Below are 20,390 nucleotides of genomic sequence, written 5' to 3'. Positions count from 1 at the left end.
TATGCAAAATAAAGACCCCTATTTCTCTAAAATTTTGGATCATCTCACAGGAAACGAGAATGCAGACACGAGATACCTTAGAGCTTCATATCAGTTCCAAATTATCGATAGGAAACTCTTTCGAAGTCACAGACTCGCAAATACTAAGATCAACCTTTTGTGTATCCCACATAAACTTAGACACGAAGTGGTAACCAAATTCACGAGTCGCCAGCTACGGCTGCTCATTTAGGTTCGACCTTAACGTACAAACTGTGTAATCAAAAGTATTATTTCCCCGAAGCTAAGAAATTCATATTCGATCTAGTACGCCACTGTCACACTTGCCAAATTGCTAAAAGAGCCAACGGTCCATCAAATTACGAATTAACACAGGTAGAAACGTCCCTAACACCTTTCCAGGTAATTAGTATAGACGCCTTCGGTCCCTTGACACAGACTCCTGCAAGCTACCAATATGTTCTCTCTTGTGTGGACCATTGCACGAAATTTCTAGTATCCAAACCAGTTACTTGTATCACTACGGAAATGTTGCAGAATTTTTAACCGAACACATAATCTTGTCATATGGCGTCCCTCAGGTACTTCTGCTGGACAAGGCTACTGCACACACGTCTAACGTGTTTCTAGAAATTTCACGCATATTAGGCATCAATTTGAAATTCGCACTGACCCATCACCACCACAGAATCTCGAACGTGGAACATTCACATCATTATTTACAATCCCTTTTGAAATGCTATGTAAAAGAGAAACATTCAAGCTGAAATGAATATTTACCTTCCATTGTGTTTGCGCACAACATTAATGAAAATTCTAGCACTCAAATTTCGTCGTTTGAACTGCTGCACAGATACAAACCCAGAATCTTAATGGATGCAGCATTAGACGTGAACCCTGAACACAACGAGAATATTGATAGATTAGACAAACTTAAAACCGTCAGGCAAAAAGCCGTCCGAAGTTCAGAAAAGCGGTTTCAAAGAAAGAAGCGTTATATTGACAAGCAACATAAACAAATTGACTTCCCTATCGGTACACAAGTTCTAATTTTCGACCCTATTGTGCATAGAGGCAAAACAAAAGCATTTTCGAAGACATATTTAGGTCCAGGAACTGTGATAGCCAAACCCCACCCTAATGTTTTGTTTACACTATCCAATGGCAAAATAAGAAAGGCGGAATTAAAACCGAAGACATTAGCGTTACGCGGTTAAAGAAATATCTCCCACCCAGCAACCAAGAACACATTTCATTCCTTCAAAATGCTAATAACCCGCTTTCAAAAATCGAACTTGTGGAAGGTTGCATTACAAATCAAAAACCGGATGTGGTTGTAAACGCATGCAATTCAAGTTTCATTCCTATAGGAGGTGTTTCTCTGGCATTTCACGAAGCATGCGGTCATCAACTACAAAACGAGTTACAAAACGCTGTTCCGGCAGAAGTTGGAAGCGTCACGGTTACTCCAGCATTTTCTTTGAAAGCTAACTACATTTTTAATGTCGTTACCCCAAAGCACAAGAATCCAGGACATCTTCGGAAGTGTTATGAAAACAGTTTACAAACTATGATTGCGTTGCATCAGCGTTCTATCGTGTTTTCTCACCTCGCAACCGGAGCATTCAAAATGCCTTCTGCATTAGCCGCTGAAACTGCAATTCAAGCCACACTCGACTTTCTTTCTGAAAATGCTGATAAGGTTAACTCGATAAAATTTTGTTTATATTCATCCGAGGACTGGGAAATTTTTGCTCAACAAGTTGAAAAATCTCTCGATCATTAAGGGTAGGACTTCGATCCTCTTTCTCATATATTCAATTTCATAATACAGGGTGACCATAAAAAGTAGTTTTACCATCCCCACCCGACGACTATGAGTGCGAAGAAGAAAAAAATATGGACAAGAAAGGAAAAAAGAGAGAAAGGGAATACAAATAGGATATTCGGTTGCGTACAGGACGCTGCTACACACCGGTTAACCTCAAAGAGATAAGTAGAGTACGAGAATATATGTATTTAAATAAATCCCTAACGCGTTTAACAAATATTTACGTTTAGTCGTTTAAATATAGTCGCCTTTGAGCAAGTACACGTGTTTCTATGCTACCTACCACCTTGAAAATAAGTCCGAGATGAAATATTAATAGAGTAATAAACAACGAGTAAAATATTTTATCGTCACATGAGAATATAGTTATTATTCATCCGAAGAATGCTAATTTAATTTGTACCCGTTCTCCCTTATCAATAATGCATAGATATCAGGGAAATAATTCACTTTACTTGCAAAGTTTGCACTAGTTGTGCAGTAAACATGAATTTATATTGATATGCCTCATAGCTTAGTTCCGTCGTCGAAAGAAAGAGGAAAAAATAGTCCTATACACCCTACACTTTAGTATGATCACCAAACATCGCTAAAATAACAACGTTCGATAAACCAACGAAATTTCACTGGGCAACATTTATAAAATGCATAAAATCTTCATTTCCCATGTAATCAAGCATGAATGGAAATTAGAAACACCCTCATTGCATGTACCAAATTTCAAAGTTACACCTTTACCCGAATACCTGTTCTATCCGCACTACGATATGCCGATCTACACTAGTGTCCAAAATTAAAGCAACAAACAGAAATCCTTTCTTCGTGTGATTTATTTATCACAAAATAGTATCGGCTATAGTCAAATATAAAGTATAAACAAAGTAAACACTGTCACAGTATGTGTTGATGTGTTGTTGATGAAAGAACAGTCACAAACTACCATTGTCTGCTGTACTGCAAAATGTATCCACTGTCACAAAAGCCAGACCACGGGTTACTTCTTCTCACCTCTGGCAGTAATTCAGACCTGACAACGACGTGGCATGCTGTGAATAATGTCATCAATATCATTTTGCGGTATTAACGCCCATTCTTCTTGTACAGCTACTTTTAACCTGTGAACATCGGAAACCGCAGAATCAGCTGAACCCCTCTCCTCAGATCCAGCGAGACCGTGAGTGGAAGAAGAAACCTCAGGAAGTAAACAGCAGCTACATCTATCCCCCCCTCCCTCTAGCACGCGCCGAAGAAGAAGAACGTCAACTTACACAAAACAATCGCCCCCCCCCCCACTTCAGCACAAGCCAAGGAGATGTTACAATCGTCATCAGTTTGTCCACCTGACACAGATTATATAACGACCCTATCTGCCCTCACAACAACAAGTCGCCGGAATAGCAAGTTTCGGCCAATCTTCAGGACACAAACAGTGCCACTATCCGGAAAACCGAAACTATGTATACGTATATCATCTGCATGCACAAATGGTGGTGGTTCGAAATTCATAAATATATATATATATATATATATATATAGCCTATATCACATAACCTTCACAAATATATACATCGCTGGAGGTTATGCAACGGTAATGGGTACAAAACTTTTCTCGCTCCAATACATATGGTAAAGCTGACGAACGAAGTACATACACATACATACATCATACATACATATATATATATATATATATATATATATATATATATATATATATATATATATATATATATAAAAATGGTGAAGGTCACGAACATTAATGTCAGTGTTTGTTCGTTCTCTTACTAATAGATCTGTGACAAGGATTCATGTGTCCACTATTTGTCACATGAAGAACTGTGGATGCAGAAGTGTCAAAAGTGTCAGTCTTCTTAGTGTTTATTGAAAGTGCGTACGTATGGGTACGAAGGTACAACCCCTCTCGAATTTTCTCCAGACTTGATTCAATACATATTTAGAGGTAACTCGAACAGTGTGGTACTGAAACTGTTACTCATGAAATTACCCGTACAGCATGAACATCAACAGTACTAATCTAATATTAGTAATACCAATAATAAATACAACAAAACAGAACAGAACAAAACAAACAAAAAGCAAAAGATACGAACATCAATCACATAATGTTTATGTAAATCTTGTGCAGTGTTTTCCAGGTTTTTTTTTTGTTATTTTTATTTGTTCGTCACTTGCCTATGTCTTTGTCTAGTTTTAACCCTAGCCAAAGCTGGAAGGAGCATTGCGTCAACTCGGGGGTCATACACCTCCGAGTATAAAATAGCGAGACGCAATGTCTCACCCCTCTGATTGCTCTCATTGCTATATCGCTACCAATGACTGTCAATCGTAAAGTGTAGAACTGGACTGTATCGATCTGGAGTCGACACGACGGAGTTTACGGCTCAGTAAGTTAAGTGAGTGGTAATTGCCTTACCGAATACAATCCCTTCGAATATCCTTCCTAGAATTAAATGTGCGGAACGAGACAACGGTATTTTATTAATGATCTGCCAATCTCCCGGTGCAGTCTCTATCACCCCGAGATAATAGGTGTGAGCGAAGCTGGAAGCGAAGACGTTCTCTACGCCTTTAGCCAGCGACTATATCTCGGGGGACGAGAGACTAGCATTCAATAAATAACCGGAAAAGTAGTATAACACATCTAAAATACGACCGTAATTGTTATATGTTTATTATTTTGTGAAGGCATCTGAAAGCTATTCATAGCTGGGGCTGGCACGCCTGCCTCGTGCACAGGACGCTGGGAAACAGTTACATAAGATGGCGGCACCCTTACAGGAGTGCTCCAAGCTGGAGCAGCGAAGTGTCGTGAGATTTTTGTTGAGTGAAGGCGCGTGAAACCAATAGAAATTCATCGCCGCATGACAGTTCAATACGGTGACAACTGTATAAGTCGTTCACAAGTGTACAAGTGTACGAGTGGGCTGAGATGTTCAAACAGGGCATAACCAATGCTGAAGATTCTCTGGTTGCTCTGTCACTGCAGTCACGGAAACTTTGTTTTGGGACCACAAGGGGCCAATTCTTGAACATTACATGTCCAGAGGTCATAATGTAAACAGTACCACCTACTCCAACATTTTGCGTGAAAAACTGAAACCAGCCATTTTCTGCGGAGACGACGTGGTCTGGTGTTCACTGGTGTACTTTTGCTCCATGACAATGGGAGACCACACACACTGCCAATATCACATTGTCTACTATGAGGACCTAATGTTTGAGTGCTTACCCCACCCTCCATATTCGCCCCATCTAGCACCTTCCGATTTCCACACCTTTTGCCCACTGAAAGATGCTCTAAGTGGATCGAGATTCCAGAATGACGACAAAGTCCAGTCAGCGGTGCATGAGTGGTTACGCACGTGTCCAAAATAATTATTTTTCTGTGGAATCAGTGCCCTTATCAAGCGCTGGCGTAGGTGGATTGAACTAGGGGGGACTATGTTGAAACATAGTACTGTAGTTATTTTGGTGCTTGTAATAAAATATTTGTTACAACATATTTCCGGTTATATATTGAATGCACGTATATACAACCTTTACACAAAAAACAACAACTTCGCTTCAGCTTTCTGCGGACATATTTTCCACCCAAAGTGGCTCTTTTCTTCCACTTAGCATAATCGCGACAATGAGGATGAATCCTGGTTAATGAAATTGATGAAAGAACATCTACAAAGGAACACAGGGGGCCAGCCTAGGACTTGAACCCCGAATCTTTGGTGTCAATGTCGTGAGTCAATCACACAACGCTCTCGGTCACAGAGACGTCTGGTTTCCTGTGTCTACGTATTTGTTTGTGTGTTTGTATGTGAAGAGTGAATTGTCGTTAAGTGAATTTAAATTACTATGCGCCATTAAAACCTGCTCTTCTCTGCCCACATCTACATAAAATGCATTCTCTACCATAGTCGCTGACTTGAGGTTTCGGATTACTTTCTACCCCCCCCCCCTCCCCATTACCTCCATGACAACAAAACATACCATACCGTCTTGTAGTTACTCTAAAGAAAAATTTGTACTTGAAAACCTTCAATTACACAAGATAAAGATGTATCAAGCAATGGCATGTTCATTCTTCCGCGAAGGAATTTCACTGCACTTCAAATAACAAAGGTACAGTTGGATTTAAAATCAGGATCTTTCGTTTTCCTAGTTTACTTCTCTGGGTACAAGCCAAGTGATATGAAATTTTGTGCTCTTGCACGGAACCATATAATACTTGGTTCGTTTCCAGCCACGAAGTTTGGGAATATAAATGAATCCGACAGTACATCTGCCTTGACGAATCTCTCAAGGTAGAGAATATTGCAGAAGGTGCTTATAATTGTCCTTGATGAATGACTGCACGATGAATGTTGCAAACCACTCACTACATATTTACACCACCATGATTTTAAAGAAAATAATCAGAATTATCTCTCTGAAGTTTCAGATCTGTTTTTGTGCCAAATATTTCTACAAAAGAAACCTCTCACTTTTTTTAAAATAATACTTTAAGAAAAGTAGTAGTTTCACTTTACTCCTTAATACAGGGGACCACCCCGAGTGTAGTGGTAACGCTGTCGCCTTGTAATCAAGATGTTCCAGGTTCGATCTCCGGTGGAGGTACATTGGATAGTGGTTAGAATCACACTTTATAAACTTCAAACTGCAAGTCTAGTCTCTATTAGCCTACTTGAGCATAAAGTAGTATTAGAGCTGGCTTTGAATTTAACAAGCTTAATGCAGGATTTATATATATATATATATATACACACGCGCGCGCGCGAGCATATATATAAAGGGGTATATTTATCGTAGAACGAATCGACAAGTGCTTTTAATATGAACGCAGATCCTTTCCAAGCCATTATTCGATAGATGTTGAATGAAGCTTGTTAAGTTTCAGTCTCGAAAAGCCTCTCGGCTTGAGCTTTTTGTAAAGGTTTTTCAGTAGAAGTGGAGCCAAATGAATCCGTCTCCTGGAGAACATTTGAAGAAGGAAAAATAGTTATTCGTTTGCAGGAGGTGTGAGAATTTAATTACCTACATTGTAGAGGGTGGAGGAGAGGAGAGCGCCATTCATTGCTATAGTTCAGAGTAAAGAGACAAGAATTTTTGTTAAAAAAAAATTGACTCTCTTTTAGGGGGGGGGGGGGAATGGAAGAAAACTTTACAGTCCGTCTGCGCTAAAAAAAAAATGACCACCCTGCAAGTGTAAGTCGCTACCTGCACAAGTACAGTCGCGAATTAGGGGTGATCTTTACAAGTTCAATGCATGTTCCCCGACAATCGCCTTTGTTTCACTCACTAAGTAGTTTCGTCACGTGCATGGTTTCTATCTACTTTCCGTTTTGCGTTTGCGTTTGCGTTTGTCCACTCAAGCTAGGCACGTATTCCGCGGTGGAACTACAATATAATATAAAACTATACAATGTGTCATTCATTTCTCACACAAAGTACTTAGCAAGTCCCATCGCTGGCTCAACTGAATTTTCATTTTTTTGCGTAACTTTACTTGGTTTTCTATTCTGAATTTTCTTTTTCCTTTTTACTACCAACATTTAAATTAATGGGTTTGAGTTTTGTTTTATAGTCCGTTTGATGCAGTTATAAGCTAATCGAGACTGGACATACAGTTTAAAGTAGTATCCGATCCACTATGTGCCTGCAGTGTGTACCGAACCCCGGACCCCTTCATTACAAGACGACGACATTAGTACTACGTCAATGGGTGGGCAATATTAAAAGAATGTTATTATTTGTTGGATATTTACAGCAATTCATCAACTTCGATTTCTTGTGCAAGGATGAAATTGTGAAACCTTAGAACGATGATTTTCCCATCATAAGAACAAACATACATTTTTACATTAAATTTATTATTATCGTTAAGTTTTCATAATAATGATATTCGTATATACGAGTACATTAAATTTCACAATTGTCGGTTGAAGAGAATAAAGATATTCCTGGAACAGGAATGAAAATTTACCTGCCTTACAAAGGGATACTTAGGTTACGGGAGAAGGGATTCCGGGCATTCTACACCGGGTTAATTCATACCTTGCTTTAGAGGCAATGGGAATTTGGATTGAAAGTCCATGTCGGCTGTTCTAATATGTTTCGCTAAGAAACATTCAGATGAGCTATTCAAAACGAAAATATTGTGATGGGAACTCTTCACACACATCAACCGTCTAGAGTAGAGGCTCTCAACCTTTGTGAGTCAGGAAGCCGGTAAATTCGTTTCCTAAAACTTGATTCAATGATCCTAACAATTGTACTCGTAACTAGCTTTTTAACTTTTTAACTTCATACGTTAATTAATATGTATCCTTGAAAATTAATATTAATAAAAAAATTATGGAATAATCATAGAGAATATTAGTTTGATTATGTCGAAGCTTGTTGTCAAGTATTAAATTTGGTTTAAATTAGTTCACAGGGACTGCATCTAATGGAATCTTTTAATTTCCTCTGACCAATATCAGTGAATTAATTTGGTAAGTGCTGACTTTCATTTGGATGTTCCATTTCGTGCAATTAATCAGAATATTATCACTTCAATATATTTGTTAATGAAGATTGCTGCTACGCAAACTAAATGTACCGTGGTGTCCGTCCGTCAATCTTCAAATCTGAAGTCGGGAAAGCAATACGCTCTGGTTAGATCGATTGATCCATCACCGCCACTGTGGCAAAAGCATTCTCTGTTATCGCAGTCGCACTCGAAACTCGAACGAAACGCCATCTTTCCAGGTGGTTGCCAGCTTGGGCTGCCATTCGCAAACTTCAGCAGAACCTCTTCCGTCCCGGCATAATGGTGTAATTAACGCCAGTGCTGGTATGTACCAGGCCGGGACCTGGCGGTTGAGAAATACTGATCAAGAGTCCTCGAATTATATTTCGGAACTTTTATTATATATTTCCATTATCAGGAACTGCAGCATGTAAAAGCAGTTGAGACCTGATTATGCTTTTTAGCTGATTCCTTCGGCCGTACAATAACGCACATTAGGTGTAAATGCATTTCATTTTCATTTACCATGGCAATTTGTGTGTGTGTGTGAACTGAATTATATTTGTGACATTCACAGCAGTCTACTTTCAATAACAATTCAAATCCTGAAATAAACAAAGGACAGCTCCATCACTTTTTGCATGATTTCATCCTTTACAGTTCGATCAGTAACAAAGGAAACGATGACAAAAGATCACAGTATGAAATATGATAGTCATTGAAATCTTGACTGAAGGCAGTTCTTTGTTTACCGTCTTTTCCCCCCCTTTTCGTTCATATCGGAAAATTCACAAAGGGAACCATATTTTGGCAACGAACCCGAGTCCTCTTTTGTCCTCGGCGACGAAAGGAGTGAGTAAGAGACGTTCCTCGTTAAGGATGGAAGGAAGCATGATGACAATGGAATCGTCTGAAAGGAGTAGTTAATTATATATCACTCCGCGTATATTTCCTGCCTTTTAAATCCCCGATACCCTAAAAATGACTCGAAGATATCGGGTATGAAAGTCAGTTTGAAGATTATGTCTTCTGGAATGAGAAACAAAGAGACACGCAACAATAGCCTACTGAAATGGTTCACATAAATGGAATAGGTCCTAGCATAACGCTAGCTCGACTGAGTTTCCAGGTTATGAAGGTGGTCTGAAAAATTCTCGGCCTAACAATGAAAGAATGATTTTTTTTAAATTTTCAAATTATTTTTATTTTTCTGCTGATGGAACCCACTTTGTCTTTTTGGGGCTGAAAACCAGCTTCTGTCCACTGGTTTGACTACTGTTTCGATCCTGGTGTGTAATGGTGAATCCAAGTCTCATCCATAGTTATAAATCGACGCACAAAATCAGTTTTATTTTTGTTACAACCCTCCAAACAATTCAGAGATTTTCATATGAATGCGTTTTAATCTGCTGTTAGCAAGCGCCGCATACATCTTACGCAAAGCTTTTTCTTATCCAATACTTCATGCAAAATACTGCTGTCTGAAGCAGATGTTCTTTCCAAATACCTATTGCATAAGCAATTTCACGAACTTTAACTCGCTGGTCATTTAATAACATATCGTTTATTTGTTCAATGATTTATGCAGTTGTTCCACCTTTTGGACGTCCTTCACGTGCATCATCTTCAAGGTTGGTACGGCCACGTTTAAATTTAGTAGCCCATGTTTTAATCGTTGAAAAAGGAGAAGTGTGCTCATAAACTTTCACAGTGGTATTTTCGTCGCCTTGTAATCAAGGGGTCCCGGGTTAGATACCCGGTGGAGGCACATAGTGGTTCTTATCTCACTTTAAACTGTAGGTCCAGTCCCGATTAGCCTTACGGTGCATAAAGTGAACTTAAAACTCCAACTCAATCAATCAATCAAACACTTGTGCTTATGACTGATCTACTAACTTTAAAAAAGTTATCTATAGCTTTGCATTGCCATCTATAGCCCGAGAACTTTTCACGCCACCCTCGTATTTTGTAATTCTATTTTTCTTCGTTTACGTCGTTTTTCTCCCTCCTTAGGTTAATTTCGTCGATGAGAATGATTGATGATATAGTGAAATTCATTAAAAGACAAAAAGAAACGTCCAAGCCCACACCAGGACTCGAACCCGGCACCGGCAGTGGCGAGATCGTGAGTCCAGAACTGAACGAGGTTTGCCACCGAGGCGACTTGAAGAAGCTTCCTGGGGGGGAAACCTAATGCCATAAGGACTTGATTATGAATCTGTATAAACCAAGGTATATTATCGTCAGTTTCATAAACATCACTACTCCCTCTGTCCCATAATTATAGTCCGGTATGCCAAAATGGTAATACAGGAATGACAGACGAAGAGGCAGATGGAAAGCACAATTTGTACTGATCCTTAGTAATAAAGTTGTATGACTCATTCCCGTGTTTCATGTTCTTCTTCTGTATACTCGAATGTCAGAGTTTGAATATCGGACAATTATTATGACACAACACACAAAATGTACCGGACAATAATTATGGGACAGAGGGAGTATAACCTAACAATACGAGACGCGGTAATCCAGTTGGTAGGCTGTCGGAATATCAATTGGGAGGCCCGTGTTCGTATCAGTGTTTTTATTAGTTGTCGCTTATCCAAATTAATATCAAAGATAGAATTAGAAACTTTTGACTAAAGTTATTAGCACTGCAGAAAGGGACATTGTCTGAATGTATGTATTTCTGTCATAATGCAATTCCGTTTAATTGTGCGCCCAAAGATTCCATAAAGGTAGGAGTCTGCATATTTTTTTCAACAGTCAGTCTTATGTTTCACTGTCCCTACGTGTAAAAGAGTGTCATAGCTTTACTGAACACTTCGCGAAAAAGGAAAGGATTCATGATACATCCCCGTCAAACCCAAGGGCATGCCACTGATGTATCTATTGCGCAATAAAAATATGAATACGTATGAGATAATTATTTTCTTGGTCTTAAGTTTATAAACTGTAAATTTATCAATATTTGCAATATTTTTGCACTTGAATAATAATATTAATTAAAAAAGTATCATAACGCCTCCCATTCTTGTGCTACGTTATAAACGTAATTTTTACGCGTTTACCCCTCTGATTCTGAAATCAAACTTTTTAGATGTTAATCAAAGCAACTGAGAATTCGCATAAATACTGCATTCAATGTCTGTAACTAATGTGTTTGGGTCTAAACTAAACTCCCTCTGAAGGTAAAAGCCTGCCAAGTGCCTTTTCGCTGGGTTTCGCGTAGTAAGGGGATCGAGTCCCATCGCCTCTGTTTTCTAGTTTTCGAGACAGGCTACAACTACTTTTTGCTTCCTAGTAGCTCCCCAGTTGTCCTCACGAAACTACGTGGGAGCTCTAAATGTCTAAATCACTTTTAATTTATTTTCCATCTTTGGCAACCACTCTATTATGTATGTACATATGCATTCATGTAGTGTATATAATCAAAATCCTGTATTGAATTTTAAATTTAATTTAATTTTATTCAATGCGGAGAGGGAAGAAAGAATACGAAAAGAGAAATTCGATTTCCAACCCAAGGCTCTTGCAAGTGACTGCTTTATCGCTCTGCATTCGTTTTTATCTCGAAAACTCAGCTCTTCCCGCTCGACTCTCTTCCGGAGTCCCCTCCGGAAGTGACGTCAAGACTCCCCTCCGTATGCGGATCATTTGGGGACTCCCCAGAGCACCGCCCCCTTTCGGCGGCGCCATCTTCCGCGACCGTTAAATTTCGGAGAGGCGCCGGGCGGAGAATGTGATCGACCGGGCTTCGAGGCAGGAAAATTGGATTGGAAGAAATGACCACCACAAGCAGCCACAGTAATCGATTGCCTAGTCGCATTCTAGTCGTTGACGTTTCGTACCACGTGATTTGTGTCGGTGCAATGTTCGACAGGCACAAGTCTCCGGTCCCCATATCCTACTCCATTACTGCGAAACCTGTGTACTTAGAAAGATCCGTTTGTTTTCCAGGATCATGTATGTACGCCTCATGCAGCGCTGATAACCGAGGAGCGCAGAGAGCTAAGGCAACACGATGTCTCAATCTGGCGACCCAGGTTCGATTCCCCTAGGTACCGGCAAATTTAGTTAATTTAGTTACTCAGCAAGACCCACGGTGGTCCAGTTGGTAAGGAGTCTGGCTGTAACTTGGGAGAGCCGGGTTCCACTCCCGAGTGGGTAGTCTCCGAGAATGTCTCTACATAAAGTGGCTTTTAGGCTCAGTAACCCTGTAATCAATGTTGGAAAACTGTGTTAAAGGCGTTCGAAACGTGGTGCTATGCACCTTCACCATGGGCAAGATCGAGAATGTGTAGGGACTCTGCAACATGACATGGTGCAATGCTCATGGGATAGTTTTTTAGTTACACGAAACAATCATTGCGAGAAGACAAGAAAGCAAGAGCTCGGTACTCATCACAACGTCTCTATCCTTCTACCAGGTTGCGAAATGTTGTGCATAAAGTGGACTTAAAACACCAACTCAATCAATCAATCAATTCATACCATTTCATACCATATCGTAAAATTCTCATTTGTCTGTTTATCTCTTCGATACTGTTCGAAAATATCGGCCGGCGCATAGCCCACACGTGTTCAAGCGAGCTATTTCACTGCACCTATCAAAACGAGATGCTTACGCTCTGTCATAAAACTGCAGAAAAGTACGACGAAATCAGGATTTTCTTGTTGAAATTGGAAGCATCCTGACACTAACACCATGTGGATGGTGCATACACAAAGACAACTTTGGAACTTTCTCAATATCTCCCAAGTCATGCAGCCCAAATATTCATTATTGTCGGAGTACTGTAGGTTTGCATAACGTTCAGGATATTTCAGAAAAAATATTCCCTACTATCACCTACCGTTGTGCTTGACTGGTATATTTTACATAGCTTTTCTGATACTCGCGAATATGAAGATGACACGAAATTGATGAAGGGACACACAATGAATACCCATGGGCAGGCTGGAATTCAAACTCGGGACCCCTGGCGTCGTAGCGCGCCTACGGTTGTGCGTTCGTATCGGCACCGGGAATGCGTAAATGTCACGCGCATTAAATTGGAAGCATGTCTGGCACTACCGAAATATTCACATTGTGGGGGAGGAGGGACGTAAAGACGCGTAATTAAGAATCGCAGCTCACACAATTTTCACTGAAATCTACGGAAATTGAAAGTTGTGACTGGCGTCCGTTCGCAATCAAGAGGTTTCGCGTTCAATTCCTAGGCGGGCACGAAATGAATGGCTAGCGACATGTTTACGTATGCAAATATTTACGTTATCAATATCTGAACACCGGACTGCGTGCACTGAGAACAAGCAATAGAGCCTTGGTTTCCTTGTGATTGATTTTTTATCCATTTAATGAAATCATAGTTCATCCTCACCCCGCGTTTAAACTATACAGTTAAAATAAACCCTTGCGATAACCAAGATGACTAATATGTTCTGAAAGATAGACAGACACTTTGTGATCTTTGATGATATGATTGGAGACAAGTCTCCCAAACTAAGTAAATGTGACGATAAATATGAAATACAAACTTGAAAGGGTTCACTACAGATTCGCTTCGTACAGTGCTTAGGAGAGTTCAACATTCTCCGTGTTGATCACAGAGGGGGCGGTTTGTGATCTGATTCTACTTTGGAAAATATTTACCGTTAAACTTCGTTCTCCTTTACGGATTGTGAAATTTAAATGTACCCTTTTTAGATACCAATACACGACCCAAACATAAAATTTTTATGTGAGTAGAGCACGAACAAGCTATCGTAGAAAATCAGAACTGTGGAGTGAATGTGTACACTCCAGAGTGAAATAAGAAAAAGTACTGCAGAAAAGCAGGAGAGAGACATTGACTGTTTTATAGGTACATTCATAAAATGTGAAAGTCAATTGCTTCGAGCAATTGTTATTGAAGGATGCTGCATAAATTGCACAGTAATTATTGAGCCGCGGCGATTCATTCGGCAGGGCATTTTCAGGTGTTGGACCCGGATTAGAATATTCAGCTAGGGATTTTCCCAACAATGTACCTGCATAAAACCCAATCTTGGGTTCACCCAGCTTCTAATAAACTGGAAGTAAAGGACATTAGAACCTTGTGCTGACTACATCACATCTACTATGGCCCAAACGTCTGGAGCCCTACTTTTGCACATGTGACTTCATGGCACGATACAATGCACACTTTTACTTTTAACGTTTGTTTTTACTTATGCATCATAAATAAATCAGTCTATTGAGTCCGCTTTAAATAACAAATGCATATAATGATTACAGGTCCTGAGATAGATAGCGCGAACGATCTTGATCGTTCAGTAACCTGATGTTTTAACTGAGGGAAGTGCAGGTTCGATTCCGGCTCGTCAATGTTTTTCATGGTTTTGTTCACTCGCTCTGAGCAAATGATAGGACGTACATTTGACGAAGGACACTGACGCTTACTTTCACTTACTTCTTTCATACCCTTCAGCGTCAACCTAACGGTACAGAATGATATTAATGAAACTGAGCGCCTTATTGCTGCGTATTGGTTTTTAAATTGTCTGCGGTTGTCAGTCACGATATCTCAATGAAAGGAAAGCAGTCGTGCGATGCAATGTACTCACCCATAATCTTTCATCCCAACGCATGGTCGGTGTCCGACTGCACACTGACTCCAAACAGCATCCCGCAGGTACACAAAAGAGTGGGGAAGGCCACACAGAGAAACGAAAAGGGAAGAGAGAAGCAGAGAAGAAGACAGAAGAAGACAAACCGGTTAACACACGCACACAGAATTCACTCACCGCCTCACGGCTCAAACCGCCTGAGAACTTAGACAACACCGCACTACAAGCCCGCCGCCCGTATCTGCCCAGGCAAGGATGTTCGGGATGCGCGCGCAAGAATCAGCCTACGGGGCAGGGTTGCCAGTACCAGCATTCTTATTGTTGGACTGATTTTTCCGTAATAATGCGACGGCATTTTCACCGGTGACCAGCGACGGGCACTCCACCCAAAGATAGAGCGCACTGTCTACGGGGTGGGTGGTCGGCTGGTATTGAATATTTTTATTAACATAGACTGAAAAGAATGATATTCGTATATATTTTATATTTGAAGGGGTGTTTTGTAGCTCCCGCTATCGCTCTTTCGAAGGGAGTGTTGCCACTGCTGATAACCATTTGTTCACAATGAAATTTGATTTTGATGTGACTTTATTTACTTCACATCGGTTTTCTACCCTACTTGGTTAATCGTGAAGATGTAATTGATGAAGGGGTACTCAGAAAGGAACAGCCATGTCCAAGCCAGGACTCGATCCCGACCCCTTTGGTAGAGAGATCATCAGTCGAACACTCAACGCCATCCTGACGGCTATTCACAATGATATGCTTCGCGGTTGAAGTATCTGTATACGAGGGGTGGTCATAAAGTTTTAATTATCACCTCGAAAAAATTAAGCTGCGACCATGAAACTTGGTGATGGTGTTAGTCCTTCTCTACATATTCACCCTTCAATGCAACGCATTTTCCCCAATTATGGATGACTTGGCGGAGACCTTGGTTGTAGGAGTCTACATTTTGGTTGTTCTGGAAACGTTCCACCTCGAAAATCACCTCGGTGTCATTCTGGAAATGTCTGCCACGCAATGGTTTCTTCATCCGAGGAACGAGGAAGAAGTCACTGGGTGCCATGTCAGGTGAATACGGGGGTGAGGCAAAAGTTGATAGCCCAAAGAAGCAGCATGTTTGACTGTGTCCTGTGCAGAATGGGCTGGGGCGTTGTCGTGGATCGAAAAGACCCCTTGGACAGCTTCCCGCGACGCTTCGTCTTGACAGCCTCCCGTAACCTCGTCAGGAGGTTTCGGTAGTATGCTCCTGTGATGGTTTGCCCTTACGAGCACAATCTGTTAGCACCACACCATGGCAGTCCCAAAAAACACTCAGCATCACCTTGCCCGATGATGGTTGGGTCTTCGCCTTTTTCGGCGGTGATGAATCCACATGTTTCCATTGCTTGCTTTGCTCCTTTGTCTCGGGGTCATAGTGATACACCCAGCACTCGTGCATGGTGATTAAGCGGCTAAAGAAGTCATCTGGATTGGCCTGACACAGCTGCAACATTTCTGCTGCTGCCTGGGTTCGGTGGGCTTCTTGAATGGGTGTAAGCAGTCGCGGGACCCAGCGGACTGCGACCTTTGTCATGTTCAAAATGTCATGCAGGATGTTGAAAACTGATCCATGACTGATTTTCACTTATTCGCCGGTACGCCGGTCTTCGAGCACCAGGGCCTCCACTTCACTCGCGATTCCCGGTTCTTCACAGAGAGATGGTCTGCCACTTCGTTCTTCGTCATTCAGACTTGTTTGACCACACTGGAAGCGTCTGCGCCACCTAACCACTGTGTCATATGATGGTGCATTGCAGCCGCACACTTCCACCAACTCAGCAGGGATTGTTGCAGCGTTGTTCCCCTTCAAATGCCGAAAACGTATTACCGCACGATATTCCACTTTATCAATGGGATGCGCCATTTTGTTTTGGCTCCTCTAGCGGCGTGCTACGGTACTGTGGCGCGGAGATTTCAATGTGTACCAGGACTGCAGACATGTACATGCAAACATTCAAAAAATTAATTACACAACTTTATTTTTTCGAGGTGATAATTAAAACTTTATGACTACCCCTCGTAATACGAACGCCATATCATTCATTCACTAAGTAAACATAAACTTTCTCACTTGCCACAATTATTGCCAATCTTTTTCCGATGGACTCGCTGGGGTAGTTGTGTCCGAAGATTATGCATTATTTCTTTCGTCATTTGGATCTCACCAGCCTTGCGTTGGAGAAACGAAAAGAAAAGTGCGTTGTATAAATGATTTATTTTCACCTAAATCGATGCTCGATAGTGAATATAGGTTGGTTATATTTCTGCGATACTATCGTCACTCAATAACAAAGCACGATGCCAGGGGTCTAGGGTTCGATTCGCGGCTTGGCCATGGGGGTTCGTTGTGAGTGTCCATTCATCAATTTCATCATATCATCCATCACTCACCTCATTTTCGCGATTAGCCAAAAGTTGCAGAAAAGCGAAGTAAAAATAAAACAAATGAATCAATAAGAAAGCACCACTTTTATTGAAGTACAATACACAAAGGAAAGGATAAGGTCGTAATAATCAAACATGAATTTGTAAGTCTAGAACTGTGATAGCTTGCAAACAATATTTTAATATATACTAGAAAACTATTAGACAAAACTATTAAAACAATATATTAAAGTATAACTCACTAGTATGATCATTGTTCAACGATAAAGCGTTTTTGTTGTGAACATCGCAAGTGACAAACAAATATCACACAAATACTATTTTTGCAGTTCCGAATACTTAATTGTTATTGATAATTTTCAATTCTATTTTTAAAACAATTATCGTGCTCCGAATTAATTTCTCAGATTAAAATCAACTTAAGTATGTAATTCAATATAACAGAAATCATCTAAATTGGAAAACAAATGCCTAACGCAGGTAGACGCTTCCTGCCATCTATAATTCTTCTCTAAACAGCCGAGTTATGCTCCGAAAAGCACACGAATAAGGAAAACGTGAGCAAATAAATTTCAATCACTGGCAACCCCGTCTCAAATGCACCACCTCTGTATTTCGTGGAGAAAAAATCTGCAGTTAGGATCTATATCGACCGGGGGAAAGAGAGAGTTATAGCGTGAATCGTCGGAAGGTGCCGCCACTGTTGCAGAAGGTTAAAGAAGAAAAAAAAGCCACGTGAATGTGCAACGCCTGTCAAGACAAAGTGACGAAAGTCGTGTCTGGGTTTCCCGGACAAAGCAGTACATGAGTGAGGCAGGTGCACGATCTGTGTCAGACTACACAGTTGTTATCCTAGACTCGCTCACCGCCAAGACACGTGAAAGACGCATAACCCTGAAGGATCCTTAGCCGGCGTGAAGATGAAGAAACACATCTAGTATTAATAGTCCCGTCGCCGAAGAATTTTGTTTGGGCAGGCTCGCGGGTGGACGAAATATTTTCAAGTTGGTTCTGCTTCTCTTTCTTCACTTTCTCCCTTATTTCCTGTTTCTCCTCCTTTCGTCTCTTTCTCTTCTTAATTTCTCTTTCTTGTATTCCTTTCCTCATTTCTATTTCGTTCATTCTCTTTCTTGATATTTCTTATATCTCGCTCTCTCTGTCTCTGTTTTATCTTACTCTTTCTTTTCTTCTTTATTGTCCCTGCCTCGGTGTCTCTTTCTCTTTATGTCCATTCTTCTCTACATATTTTTATTCATTTTTCTCTTTCTTCCCTCTTATTCAATTTATTTCCAGTGGTTTGGCGCTTGTGTCTTTCACGCTTTACCTACAAGTGCATAAACAATTTTCGAGGTAAGACCCGAAAATTATCGTCATATTGGATATGCGACACCATATTGGGTATTTCGCACCACTCTCTCTCAAGTTAATTTTCTCAACAAATAACATGCCAAAGAGCACCCTTAAGAGAAGAAAACTCGTTTATAAATCTAGATTTTAATTTTCTCTTTATTTTTCTCTCATTCCTCGAGGCCTCTCCGATGGCGTAGTGGTAACGTCGTCGCATTGTAATCAAAGGGTTCCGGATTCAATACCCGGTGGAGGCACATAGAGGTTCTGATCCAACTTTAGATTGTAGGTGCAGTCCCCATTAGCCTATCTGTGTATAAAGTGGACTTAAAAGACAAAAATGTAAACTCACTCTCACTTATTCTTTCCCTCACCTTCCTCTTGAAGAGCTACAATTTCATACACAGATTAGAAAGTGTTGCCCTTCTCAACAATTTTCCTCCATTTCTTTCTCTCCTGGATGCACTCTGACCAATTGTCAACTTTAATTTCTCTCCAGTCCTTTATTATATCATTCTAATCTGTTCCTTGCCATACCTAATGCTCTTGGCCCATCCATGTATGCTTTTGGTTCACTTTCCGTTGATCATTCTATAGCTCCTAACCACCTTAGTCTTGCAGACTTGGTTTATAATATAGAATTTTGCATTATTTTCGGATTGGATTCAGGATCTCTAGGTGCCATCTGCTTCTATGATTGGTTCGTAGATTCTTCTTCATATTTTCCTTTCTTTTCTCTACACGAGTCTCTAAGTTTCACATGTATAGGAAGTGATAAAGTTTCCATTTTGCACTCTTAAGTATTAAATTTAAAATAAATTTAAAGGGGACTGTGTTGACAATATGATTTGTTACCTAACACGACTGCTCAATTTTGCCATCAGTCATAATTTCCCCGTTCACAATCGAATCGTAGTGATTAAAGAATTCTTTCTCCTTTTCTGTATAATTTTGTCTCAATTCTCTCTTGTCTTTCATGTATCTCATTATATTTTGTGCGTGAATTTCTAACAGAATATAGAACCACCAGAAACAAAAGAACCTTGGACCAGAAGCCTTCGCGCATTTCCCCCTCCATCCGTTCAACTCGGGCCGTGAAGAAGCCTACTCCAATGTACCCCTCCCCTCCACGCGCATGTACGATGCACAGGACACGCGGGTCTGCGCAGGTCCTTTTGCCTGTGGTCCCGCTATAACCATCGCTCGTTCGAAAAGTAATCAAATGATAGATTCGGAAGATTATGTTTTAGTGTCGTCCGGTGAGCCTGACCCTAGTAACGTTCGTGCACGAACGCTAAGCGTTCAGGACAGGCTAATTCACGTAATGAATCATGCACGTATAAAACCCGCATTAGTTTAAGGAGGCAATCCGCCTCGATATAAACATGCATAAATATAGAGTTAGCAGATATATCAATATACGATATACGTACATTGATATATCTGCTCACTCTACTGTGACCAAAGATCTTGTAAGTAAATACTAAACCAACAGACAACGTTCATACATTAAATGTTGGATGAACCCATATGACGCACAATTGGAAATCCTAGCATACAAAATTTAATGATGTTAGGGGGCGGTAGGAATGGTAGTACTCTGTGTGAGCAAAACATTGTTCAAATTCTCCAACACATGCCTAA

The 20,390-nt window shown here is 40.5% G+C and overlaps 1 protein-coding gene across 2 annotated transcripts in view; it reads right to left on the bottom strand.

The window, feature by feature from the left end:
- Mctp (multiple C2 domain and transmembrane region protein) overlaps nt 1-20,390 on the bottom strand; it is a 544,727-nt gene that overhangs the window by 399,685 nt on the left and 124,652 nt on the right. Inside the window, exon 1 of one of the 2 annotated variants that reach the window (XM_083140908.1) lies at nt 14,967-15,159. The exons of the other annotated variant lie outside the window; for it this stretch is intronic. Coding sequence (XP_082997034.1) covers nt 14,967-14,970 — 4 coding nt within the window. The 5' untranslated portion in view covers nt 14,971-15,159. Of the gene's footprint in view, nt 1-14,966; nt 15,160-20,390 lie in introns of those variants that run through there. 2 annotated transcript variants of the gene reach the window in all.

This window comes from Lepisma saccharinum, chromosome 1 (genome assembly GCF_977018435.1).
Source record: "Lepisma saccharinum chromosome 1, izLepSacc3.1, whole genome shotgun sequence".
Taxonomy (NCBI): Eukaryota; Metazoa; Arthropoda; class Insecta; order Zygentoma; family Lepismatidae; genus Lepisma; species Lepisma saccharinum.
Note: the sequence above shows the minus strand (reverse complement) of the source record. Positions and strands in the feature narration are given on the sequence as shown.